Source organism: Phalacrocorax carbo, chromosome 17 (genome assembly GCF_963921805.1).
Source record: "Phalacrocorax carbo chromosome 17, bPhaCar2.1, whole genome shotgun sequence".
Classification (NCBI taxonomy): Eukaryota; Metazoa; Chordata; class Aves; order Suliformes; family Phalacrocoracidae; genus Phalacrocorax; species Phalacrocorax carbo.
Window position 1 is genome coordinate 13,525,703 of NC_087529.1, and position 12,716 is coordinate 13,538,418.

At 49.2% G+C, this 12,716-nt stretch overlaps 1 protein-coding gene across 6 annotated transcripts in view; it reads right to left on the bottom strand.

The window, feature by feature from the left end:
* Positions 1–6: 6 nt before the first annotated feature.
* BAZ1B (bromodomain adjacent to zinc finger domain 1B) overlaps positions 7–12,716 on the bottom strand; it is a 58,921-nt gene continuing 46,211 nt past the window's right edge. For 3 of the 6 annotated variants that reach the window (XM_064467994.1, XM_064467996.1, XM_064468000.1), the window contains 6 exons: positions 11,044–11,191; positions 9,262–9,409; positions 7,311–7,429; positions 4,742–4,914; positions 2,930–3,033; positions 7–2,308 (listed from right to left, as the gene is read on the bottom strand). In XM_064467994.1, the coding sequence (XP_064324064.1) occupies positions 1,942–2,308; positions 2,930–3,033; positions 4,742–4,914; positions 7,311–7,429; positions 9,262–9,409; positions 11,044–11,191 (1,059 nt within the window). In that variant the 3' untranslated portion in view covers positions 7–1,941. Of the gene's footprint in view, positions 2,309–2,929; positions 3,034–4,741; positions 4,915–6,801; positions 7,208–7,310; positions 7,430–9,261; positions 9,410–11,043; positions 11,192–12,716 lie in introns of those variants that run through there. The other 3 variants (XM_064467995.1, XM_064467997.1, XM_064467998.1) reach the window with 2 other exon arrangements.

The window sequence follows — 12,716 nt, forward strand, 5'->3', positions numbered from 1 at the left end:
AGTCGGTTTTACAAACACAAGTACATAATGTTTATTTTTTGCGCTTCCAATTTATTACAAGTACAGCCCTTAGCAGAAACCCCCTCCCCCCAAAATGACATTTATTTTTAAAAAACGTACAGTTCCAAAGGTTTCACTGTGCAGGACCTGCAGAAAATGTTCTCTATGAACAGGACAAAACAAAGCCTCTGAAGGGGACGTGCGAAATACAAATGTCAGTGCTATTCTGTGGGGCAGAGAGCTGAGGCTGGGGAGAGGGGAAGAAGGAAGTGGCTGGAAACCTGCCTGGTCAGCAGCCATCGACAGTCCAGAACTGAAACGAATACCTGTTTAAAAAAAAAACAAAAACAAAAACAAAATCAACCAACCCGCCCCCCTCCCCCCACCTGAAAAAACCCCAAACAAAAAACCCCCAACCCCAAACCTAAAAAGTTCACAAAACTAGGCCGCAGATTTTAATCAGTGATTCTTTTATTCTCAAATCACAGGAGCCTGCAACGGCTGCTTTTGCTTTTCTGTTATGAAATCAGTGTAGAGCACCCCTGTGGCTGGTTTGTTCCAAATTCAAGACTCCTATAATAAAAAATTCCTAACTGTAGGATCAAAAACTTCCATGGAGAGGGAGAGGTGATGACAAAACACACCCTTTTCTTAGAGAAAAGTCACTGTCTTGGGTGGCAGGACCCACTGCTGGGGTCGCAGCAGAGCGGCCTCCCAGCGGGATTGGGCTGGTCGGCTGGCATCGGACAGTCCTCGCTGTGCTGGGGGAGTATGAGGGAGGTGAACTAGGGAAGGTTTTACTATAAAACATGGTGAGAGCATGGCTAGAGAGGGACTGGGACATCCCCCGCCAACAAGTCCCCTGGAGTAACTCCAGCTACTGGTAGGAAAATGAGTTTTAAGAGGGGGGAATATATAAAGCAAACACGATTTCATATAAACTGTACATGTGCCAAAGCAAGACAACAGTATCTTACAGGTGTTCTTTGTACAAGATCACAGCTAGAAACAAGCCACTTTTAACTAGAAAATTAATTTAAAAAGTTACACAGAACATGTTTCTGCTGCTCCCCTCACACCGGAGCTCCCTACAGGGCATGCAGAAAACCACGCTCTCTTGTATGCTTCTGGCACTCGGTTCGTCCAAAGGGCTACATGATTGTATACTGTTCAAGGTGAGCAGGGAAGCCAATTGCCTCCTCGTTGCCATGTACGTGTGAAGAGCTGAGCTCAGAAGAAACCTCTTCGGAGTGCAACCTCTGGAGATTGCTCCCCAAGAAGAGAGAGGGGAAAAGCAAGAGCACCTCGAAGCCAATTGTGTTAGGATGCTGGTGAAAGCCGTATCTCCATAAATGTAAGTGCTTGCTCGCCCTATGCAGCCCTTCACTAGGGGCTCAAAATTAACACCATATAAATATATACATACAAGAACTAGCAGCCCATTGGCTTGATCTCACCCAGTCCTTCCGTGAAGCAATATGATCCCTCCCTGCACCAGCTCAACGCTGGTTTCACATCACAGGCAGCAGACAGCAGAGGTCCCACCACGCTCCAGCGCTGGCTGCTTGCAGAGGGGAGGAAGTGGCTCGTCCCAAGGAAGCCGGCAGCGCCCAAGCTGGAGTAGGCTTCGTGTTCCCCTGCCCAGCCAGACTTTGGCCAGGCCTTCCCCTTGCCCTCCCACCTTCCCCTCCTGGCAGGACAGACTCGTTAAGAGCTTTGCGGATTTTGCAGGAAGCAGTAACTCATCTCTGCACACTCAGTGGATGACCAAATACTTGAGGAAGCTGCAGAAAAATTAAAATTAGGACGGGCCACATGGAAGGCTGGATTAATAGTTAAGTGCCTGCTGCTTCCCAACTCCCTCCAGACAACCCATCCTGCTGCCCGGCAGCACCAGAAGGCCTGCTCCAGCTCTGGCTCTCCCCCTAGTCTCCCCATTCCTCATTTCTTCCTTTTCCGTCCCCGGGAATGTTCAGGGGGCTCTGTCTCACTGTCCCCTTCCTGCTCCTCCAGTCCCTGGCACCTGGCAGAGAGCTTCTTGTGTTTCCTGCGTGCATACGTGTGGCCAGGCAGGTGTTTGTGCACCATGTCAATCAAACACTGTTCCGTCTTCTCCAGGCACGACAGTACGTGACTCCCGTTCTGGTTGTAGCGCTCGGCGTTGGAGAACACCTGCTTGATGTCGGAGAGGAACTCCTGCACCGAGCGGTAATTGCCACAAGAGCACTTGCTCTGCATAGTCTGGAAGTCCATAGGGTTGCTGATGACCTCAAAGTAATCTTCGGCTTCCTCTGTGGTCACTGGCTCCCTGCCGAACGAAGAGCCACAAAGATAGGAGGAAAATGACGGCCCCAGCCGCACACAGTGCAGAGCTGTAGAGGAGCGAGAATCACTCCCACCCCCTCTGCTTGAGCGGCAGCCCTGACCTGCACCCCCCAAGTGCCATAACAAACCTAAGCAGCACCTCGACAGCGCTACAGACACGTCAGCCCCACAGCAGCCACGGCGCGATGGTGGGAAGGACAGCAGCTTGCTCTTCTGCCCAGAGAGTTGGCCCTGGCAGGGGGAGTGGCACGTGGCCGGTATGGCTACCTTCTCTCAGTCACACTGCCTACAGTCTGCCCTGCAAATCCTGGGGGCTGCAGAAGGCACCCACCCCTGCCTCCCCTCTTCGGCCCACAGCTGACCACCCTCTCTTACACTGCCTCAGAAGGGCCCCACGTCTTCAGTCTGGCAGAGGACTGAGAGCGCAATGGTTTCTTCTGGAGCAGCTTCACTCCCTGTCTTACCATTCCCATTGTAACTTGCTTTTGAAACCCCAGTCTCATGGGCAGCAAGTGGATCCAGCAGGACTGCAGCACGGCCAGCCCACACCTACAGACTGCCTGCCAACAGTTCTGCGCCCTTGGAGGAGGCCACCTGCCCTCACCTGAAGGGCCAGCTAAAGCGGTACTTGATCAGCTTGCTGAGGATTTCCTCACACTTCTGCAGCTCGAGGTTTTGGCGACGTGCTGTCTTCTTTGTTTGAAGGACCTGCCCACACAAAGGATGCTGTTAAGAGGAGGGGAACCACTACTGGCTTTTGTGTTCAGCAAACGGTTTTGAGGCCAAAGCAGCTGATTCTTAGCAGAGCTTTTCTTTTCAATCCTCTCACTTATGAGCTAGTGTCTCAAGGGGTGGGGATATGTAGTACTACTGCAGAAACAAAGTTCAAGCCTTTCAAACGCAGCCATCTTCCACAATAATCAAAAGGCAAACTGCTCTGCTGCAGGATTTTTGATGGTAACAGCCAAGATGTGCAGTGGCAGCTTGAGTTACAGAACAGGAGCCCCATCCAGAAGCTCTGGTGGGAAGAGCACACAACCAGTCTGTCTTTTCTCAGGGGGCAGCAAGCTTTTTCAAGATAGGCTCAAAGACAACACAGTCAAAATAAGCAGCCAAAGAATAAATGACAGCAAATGGGGTGTGTGAATTCCTTCTCCCTGCCTTCTCTGAGCCCCTGGTGGACAGCACGCAAGAGGCAGAGGGAGAAAGCACTTGTGCTGCTGTACTGACATTGCAGAGCCGACCATGCCATTTTAAATACCAAAGAGCAGCTGGTGCCTCAAGCACTGCTGTCCTGCACACAGGCTGAACACAAGGTCAGCCATTTGCCTGGGGATCTGCAGCAGGTCAGCCACCAGCACAGGGACATACCCTAGGCTCGGAACACACAGCTTGTGAGGCATCACTGCCCAGGGTACGTCAGATAACAGGAAGGTCCCACCAACACGGGGTACTATTCCTGAGCAAGCTCCGGTCTCTTCCCAGGACAAAGTAAGTGAAAGAGCACCAGCAGAGACCTCTTCCCCAAGACAGTGTTTTGTTAGACACCCTGACCCAGCTGTTCCAGTACGATTTTCCCCACTTGAACATCCCTCTAGGCTGGCGCTGGCAGCCCATGCTGGGCTTGCTGGTTTGGTTGCTCTCCAATCTGTGACACAGATCAGCTGAAGGGACACTGTTGATCCACTAGCCGGACCACCCACACCCAGCACAAGAAGCAGCGAGCCCAAAAACCGTTATCAAGACTGCTCAAGAAGAGTGACAGGATACACCAGCACTACTAGTGCTGGTCAGTAGACAGATGGCAGGTCTAGCAGAGGCTCGTGACGTGGCCCATGGGGCTAGAGTATCCTCGTGTATCCCCTGTGGCACGTCCCTCCCCAGGACAAACGGCACAGCACACTGCAGCTCCACCCCACCTCGCATGCATGCACACACACACACAAGATTGCTCTGTTCAGGAGCATAAGGTTTTATTCTTTAAATGTCAAGTGAAACCTAAACCAGCCAAATTATGTCCTGGAGGTTGGGGAGTGACCATACGGACAACAACTGTCAGAAAATGGCCAAGGCTGGGGAGCAAGGGTCCAACATTGCTGGCATTCTCTGACCATCCAGGATCCCCTCAGTCCCCCCACCTCTCTGCAGAGAGATACTATTTAAAACCGTTTAACAAGCTGCAGGCTGCCTGCTACTCAAGGCGGACAATGTGTGAAAGCGGCTGGGGAAAGATGCCTGGCATATCTGTGCTCCGTTTGTACCAGGCCCTTAAGGATATGCCTCCTTTGTTAACCCACCCCCAGCCCGGCCTGGGTTTCACGGTATTTCTTTGGGAAGGGGAGGGGAGGAAGTGAGACACCTGTTTCATTTATAACTCACAACGTGAGCAGCCTCCAGGGAGCAATTTGGCTCTTACCAGCTCATCAATGTCTGCGCCGTTGACAGGTGCAGCCCGCTGCCGGGGTCCCCTGGTAGGGTGCAGTGATTGCTTCTTCCTTTGGTGCCTTCCCTGCCTCGAGGAGTACATGGCTGTGCTCTGCTTGCCCCGGGCTGCCTTTCTGGGTCTCACTGAAACATATAAGCCACAGGCTTAGAGGAATGGGTTAACCTAGAAGCAGAGATCACAAGCCCTTTGTCCAGCTGCACACACCAGGCAGACCCTCGCTCACAGTGCAGAGGAGCTAGTGAACCCATGGACGTCTGCAACAAGCCAGCCTGTCAGCCTGTCCTCACTCAGCACATGCTCGTGTCAGCTGTGCTCTTGATACCCTCTCCAGATGAGATATGTGGGTAATTGCCTCCTGTCCAGAAAGAGGCCATTGCTGTCTGGCAACAGCCTTCTGCTAAAGGGTGTTTGGGATGCCAGCCAACAGCACTGACAAACCCTCGAGCTCCGAGGGAGACCTGGGAGCTTCCAGCTCCTCTGCTGCAGGTAAGGTCTGCTCAGGGCTGCAACAGCAAGCCCCTCTGCCTGCAGAACCAAGTGCTGAGAGCCCTGATGCATCAAGACTTGAGGGAGGGCAGAGGAAATAATGCACAGAAAGACAGTTGTCTCAAATATAACTGCAACATCCCTTCTGAAAGCACTGGGAGCAGAAACTTGCAGTTTCCCCAGTTCCTGCTGCCCCCTTGCTCCTTACCAGTTTGGGGATGGGTGCTTTTCCAAGCATTTACAAGTGGCCCACACAGTGGGATAAGCCAGTTGCTAAGCCCCCCTGAAAAGTGAACTGTGTGCAGGGAGAGTGTCAAGTTACTGCAGCCAGGAGCTGCTCCACATGCTGCAAGTGGGGAACAATGGGATTTTATTCCCCGAGACTGGGGCTGCTGCATTATAACCCCTAGAAAGGCACTTCCCCGTTTATTAGTCTGCCTGTCAGAGCTTCACACCGATGGAAATGCAAGCATGCTGACACCCTCCCTTGTCTTAATTTTCTCCCATGACCCCTCTGTATCAGGAGAATGTGTTAGTCTTCTTCCCCAGCCAAGCTCCTTCCACCTGGTCACAAGTGCTTGAGTAAGCTGTATCCAGCATGCTGTAGCACTTCATCTGCAGCCTCTAATCCAACCCTGTCCAATAAATCATCTTGCCGGGCCCCCCGTATGAGAAGCGTGTGTCAGGGCAGTGGGACGTCTGCCTGCTGTCGCTCTGCTTGTGTGTCAAGCGTGCGGCACGTGTTAAATGTCTGACAATCCAACATTCTAGGTTATATCCCTCAGGATAAATGCTGTGAGGATTAATGGGACTTCTCTGTTAAAACAAAGTTTTCCACAGTGACCTTTCCATGTTAATGCTCTTTAAAACCAGGGGTTGCATTTAGCGCTTTATTTTTAGTGACTGCAACCCTCTTTTGCTATTGTTTGGAAACCTTGGCTCAGCTCCTGACTTGGCCATGCAACACAGGCTGAACACACTCCAAGTGTGGACATGGATACACCGCAGAACAACAAGCAGTGCCCATGGCCAGGGGATCAGTGAACATACCTGAAAGCAGAATAAAGAAGGGGAATCAAGACTGGTAAAGCAGGATAGAAACCCTTGAAAGAACATGGGATAATCCTGTAGGTCCCAGTCTCTGGATTTCACCATCTGCCCTGGTTAAGACACGCTGAAGTTAATTTTGTGTCAGTCAAGGGCATTTTGACAGAAAGCAAACGCTGGCAGCGTGCCATGCCAAGATTGATCTTTTCAGTGCATCAAGTTGCCCAAATAAGACTGACTCAAATTCACCTAAAAAACAAAGTGGATACACATACTAAAAAGTGGTTAAGTGGAGAAGCAGTCATTGAGGAGTCTAGAAAATGCTGTTTTATTCCATTCAGCTGCCCAGGAATGAGCCAGTTATGCATCCCGAATGGTCTCTGTATGCAACCAAAGGGTGCTGGCAGTCCGGGTCACACTATACCTCGAGTACTGTGCCTTCCCATAGGAATAGGCAGAGGAAGTGCTAGTCCTACTATCTGGAAATGCCTCCTTGCCAAATCACTAGAAATCCTGCATTTAAGAGGTTATGAGCTGGTAGGAAGGGAAAGATCAAGGAGAGAGGTTGTGGTTAAAGCTCCATTATCATCTATTAACAGCATCCAGTTTACCAACAAACCCTGTAGGCACAGAGACTGCCAACACCAGTAACTGATAATGCTGTTGCCTCACCCTGCCCTGCTGCAGCCTCTGCTGACTGCTCACAGCACTTTTAATGGTCTCAGCAGCGTTTCCCAGGGGAGTGACTGGGCAGTGAGAGAGAGCTCTCTGCAGTTTCAATTCTTGCTATTGCTGACCCCATCACAAAGGGACGAGAGTGCACTCCAGCTCCCCAGGTAACGTACAGCACCACCACAGCCTTCCCCCGTGACACCTCCCAATGTTTCCAAGTAAGAACTTGCTCTGCGTGAAGAAAAGCACAAGTCCCAAATGGGACGAGAACTTTGGACACTGAAGGCAGAGTCTTAATATTTTCTGTTACTTTCTTGCGTGGTCAAAGCCTTACGTTTCAGTCCAGCAACTTCATAATCTTCTTCCTCCTCTTCTTCCTCCTCAGCATCTGGTTCATCAGAAGCTTCCTCACCTTCTTCACCTTCATCTTCAGCAGAATCCTCTGCATAGTTCCTAGAGTAAGGCAGGTAAACACATAAATCACACAAAAACCAGAAAGTTGCATCAGAGCCTGGGCATCACAGGCCCTGGGCTCTGTCCTATTTGTTCACAGGCAGAGACTTGTGGACCTCAATGTAAAATAAACACCCGAATCTCAGACTGAAGCAGTCTGCTGTATTTCAGAGAGTATCAAGTTGCAGCTACAGCTAAAAGGGCACTTCCCAGGCTATCGTCCGAACATCGGGGCTGAAAATCCCTAACAGCTGAATCTGTACATTTTTTGCTGTTCTAGGCACCTCGACCACGTGATAACGGAGTCTAAGATCGTGATTGCTGTGCAATTACTCCTCCGCCACAGGACATGCTGCTGTTTTACCCAGGTCTGCAGGCCTGGCCTAAGGAGTTTCAAAAAGGGTGCTTTATTTGATTCTGCTGGAATGTTTTCCCATTATCTCCTTCCACTGTCATGCCACTTGTATGTGCACTATAGGAAACAGACCTCATTTAATATTATTCACAGCTAAGCCTGTATTTACTAGTGAGCAGAGCATCAGGCTTGTTCTGGGCTGATGTCAGAAGCCATAGAGACTCCCTGCCCAGGACAGTTGTGGCTTCTTGTGCGTGTCTGTTAAAAGCGTTCAAACCATTACAAAAACAGGAATACAAAAGAGCACGCATAGGCAAAAGGGGACAAAGGCTAAGCTGCTGTGGGAGTCTCAATCCTCAGGAGAAAAAGGATCTTGAGCAGTAAAAGGAATAAGAATAAGCTCCCACAGTACAGGGAGGGGCAAAAGTGCTCCCAGGCCAACATTTTTTTCCTGCCTCAGCTCAGAAGACAAGAGCAGAAAGCAGATAACAAGACAGGTGTTACCCCACCTGATGGCTCTCATCCAGGAGCCAAGCAGCTTGCAGGTGACTCTGCCACATCAAAGTAACTATGATCTCAGGCTAGAACAGCTGCACTAAAGCCCTGTCATTTTTGTACAAGCCTGATGAACTCTTAAATGGTGCCCAGGGAGTAAGTAATACTCTTAAGGCCATACACCACCTGCACGTTACAAGTTAGTACATCTCTTACTGTGCTGCTGCTCTGGAAGAGAGGATCTGTTTGTTAACTGCTTATGCTTCAGATGACATTTGATAACCTCACCTTGCTGACAAGCAGGTAGATATAGCACAGTCACAATCAGCAGAGGACAAAGAGAAAAATACATCTCGCAATCATTTAACTGTCAGCTTGCAATTGAAAAAACAATCAACCCCTTGCTGTCAGGGGGCAACTAGCAATTTCTGCTGCACAGAACCACCTTGATTCCTCCTCAAATCATGCTTCCTCTGTAGCCCTATAAGGACTCCTGCCTTGTTAAGGTTTATCAGATACAGAAAACTGTCAGAGTGACATTTTGTAGCCTGATTTTTAGTAGCACAGTAGGGGCTGAGCTGAAGCCTGGAGTAACGCCTGCTCTAACTTGACAAGAACACAACAGTAAGAGCCCAGTGGACTACAGAGCTACACTCCCACGAAAAAGCAACGTAACGAGCTGCTCAAAGAAAACAGCAGCCCTTAGGTGCATCCAATTTTGGTCGATGTTTTGTGCATGTTTTCACTGCCATGCAGAAGTTACTTATTAAAACTCCAGAAGTTGTCATGGGTCAGTACAACACAGGTGTGGTGAAGTTACAGCCTGAAAAAATTGCTTTTCTACGGTGCTAGTGCCATTGAGTTAACTAGTCTACTTCAAACCTTTTAAAGGGGCTCTGTTTCAGGCTGTTTTGGTCCTCCTGTGAAAGCATGGCTAGAACTGTGCATCAGTGGCAATGCAAAGGAAAGGAGGGTCACTCACCTGCCCCGTGAGCTGCGCCTGGCAGTAGAAGGCTGACACGCTGGGCACTGCCATTCACCATCTGGTATCTCATAGAGCGCCGGTCTCAGACAAAACAGGTGGAAGGCTTTGTTACACTCGTCACACAGGATCAGCTTGTCATCCTCACCTAGGGGAGTGCAACTTACTTGTAACTGAGTGCCGCAGCCTTGCTCAACCAGAGAAGCAGAAGCTGCTGCAGCGCTGGAGGTCAGGACAAAGAGAAAGATTCAAAGTACCCTCTGACATCAGGGACCCTTCCATCTTGGTTCCACCACTGCAGTGGAAACCAGCAGCACTTAAAAAACAAGCAAACAAAACAGTGCAGTCTCTTGCCCTGCAAAGACTTCATTTGAGGCAAAGGTAGAGCCTGCCAAATAGGTGCCACCCAGGCTAAATCTCAAGCCAAACACAAGGAGAGAGAATTTTGCTGCAGAGATGCCCAAGAGCCTAGCAAGAAGCTACGAATGCAGCTGTTCTTATTCTAGCCTCAGTCTGGTCAACCTGCACAGCATCATCTTTCTACTAAAGGTAGCAAGCCTACAAAGAAAATCAGTATGCAGCAGAACTAGCCTGCATCTCACTGTTGCAGGGAAATGGGGAGACAGTCCTGAGCCAGCTATTTCATTTACTGAAGAGGAAAAAAAGAGAAAGTGCAGAGAGCTTGCCGGCCTGTCTGTTTCTCTAACAACCCAGTTCTTAAGTTCTGTGAAACTATCATCTGTTAGTCTCAGGTGAGCCCCCCCTCTACATCTGCCCAGAATCCCCTCTCAACAGGAGACAGGACAAGTTTTTGTATTGGTTTGGAATATCCCTGAGGCTCCATAAGTAAAGGAGGATGTTGCACCGGTTCAGCCCTTATTTCTTTGAAGGAGGTGGATGGCATAGCCTTCTGCTAAAGAAAAGTGACCCGGCATTCCCCCAGAGGTCTGTCTGCCCTCATTTCCCACTAGTGTTTCAGCAAATAAAGTGAGACAAAAAGCACATGATGAGGCAGAATGTACTACCAAGCTCTTTCCTCCAGGCTTCCATCCAAACAGAGAGGTTATGGCAGAACAAATACTAGCACTCTGTCACTAGTGACACCCCTTCTACTTCCCCCTCCACCTGCAAAACTCTAAAGCCCTTTATCCTCCAATGCATACAAAGAAGGTGGCCCCTTGTCACCTTTTTGGTTACTTCCCCAGCCTTAGCAGAGCAGCAGCTAAAGGGACATTGCTTAATTTCTCTGCTCTCACACAAGAGGCAGAGAGTTTGCTTCTTCCAGCTCATCAAGCAGTTCTACTCCCCCACTCCAGCCTCAAAGTAGCATCGCCCCACCTTGTGCTCTCCCATTCGGCTACAGAGGAGCATAAACTTCTTGACCATTCCTTGCTCGTTCCTTCTGTAAAAGATGGGATTAACTGACAAGGCTCAGAGACCCAAAGACCGTTCCAACTCAAAAACGAAACCAGGGAATGGACAGTGGCACAAATGTTCCCAGAAGGATTTGTAGATTACTTGTGTCCAAGTGCCCTAAATATCCAGGGGATAGCAGCTCTGCAATGTTCTGCAAGACTGTGTTCTGGTTTCGTAAGAATGGTTTACTGGAGCCAGGGTCAAATGCTTCTGTGAGATCAATCCTTCTGACTGTAAATCCTGACATTCAAAACTCAAAATACAGCCAAAGACAGAGTGACAGACTACAAGGGCATGTTGCCTAAGCAGGGCATGGAGAGGTGACAGCGTCCGACTGTTACGCAGGCGTGGGGCAGGAATGCATACCTTTCTTGCGACACACTTTGCATCTGGCATTCTCTGCCGACATATCCCACTTGATACAGGCATCCAGCATCCCGAGCAGCACATGCATACGGGAGAAGGTCTGGGCCTCACGGATTGCTGTCTTCCACTTCTCCATGGCTGAAGCAACCTGCAGACAGACCTAACAACTTACAACGAAGCACACAGACACAGCTCGCTACAGTCTGAAGATGTTTTTACATCCTTTAGCTGGGGCCTTTAATAACCAAAGCTCAACTCTGCATTTCTTTGCTTCTTTATAGCCTCAGCAGTCAGTCCTATTTGTGGTTTATCCATAACCAGCCTCACTGGATCAGACAGTTTGTTTGTAACAGTAGAGCCCTTATGCATTTCACGGCCAGGCTGAAACAACCTATGTGAACTCCACTGAATTCTTGCTCTGAAAGTCTAACCCAAATCATCAGCAGGCTAAGAAAATAAAAGGCAGAAACCTAGCACTGTAAAATACGGGATGAAAGTCAGGCGACAACTGGCAACACCACTTGAGCACGGTGGATTGGAGCAGCCTGTGCTGCCCTCCAGTGGGTACTGCATCACTTGAGACCATTAGCAAGACCCGCCACATGCGTGTCCTCCTGGTCCTCTGAGCTCCTCAGCTGGCAGAGGGGACCATGACATCAGCAACGATCAGATTTGACAGGCAAAGCATTTGGAGCCTCTAATATGAAACCAGCCGCTTTCCTGAGAGATGCCGACCTCAGCGCTTGTGAAATCCCAGAATTAGCTGCAAGTGAGGATGAAAGCATTAAACCTAAGACTTGCACCAAGGCAACTGCCGGAGTCCACACACAGCAAGCCAAATGCAAAATCTCAAACTCAGCTCTGGAGGTTTAGAAGCAACGTTGCAGTAAGTCGGAAACACACCAGAACAGCGAATTAATCCAGAGCCACCGCATGTTCGACTCCAACGTTAATCCTTTGCTTTACAACAATGAGGTGATGGCCTAGACATGACAGGCATATAATAGGACTCAAGTTAATGTTCTTCTACCCCAGGAGAATGAAAAAACAGTGAAGCATCAGATGGGAAAATCTAAACTCTGCAGCTGACAGCAATTTGGGAGCCAAACAAAACCCAGGATTTTTGCAGAGTTGCACATTCTCCTCCCACTGAATTTGAGGAAGCACAGCATATATTAGATGCTTGGAAAAACACACAAACTGTTCTAAAATGCCAACATCCTTGCTGCCGTTGCTAGTGTGGAACCTGGAGCCCAAGACATTCAAGACAAACGGAAACCTGCACAGCCTACTGTGGCAGATTACACAGCGCTGTGCTATTTCTTTGCAGAACATTGTTGAGGTGCTTCACATACTGTGTAATTGATTTTCCAAGTAACTGTTCCATGGGTTTTGCTGTTAACATACTGGGTAACTGCTGGGCCAAGACAAATCTGCAAAAGCTGTTGGCAAGTTTTGCTTAGATTTTTCTCCCCAAGCCTGTGGAATTTAACAGAATTTTATCCTTGTTTCCCAAGCATCATGAGACTATGGCATTTTAGCAGCACCATTATCAAGGGAGTTCAGACTGCCAACTAGGCAAAACAGGAGACTGAAAGTTACTTAAATACCCTCCTGATTGGAGAGGAACAATCTAGCAGGGAAAACAAAATAAAAAACCCACCACAAAAATA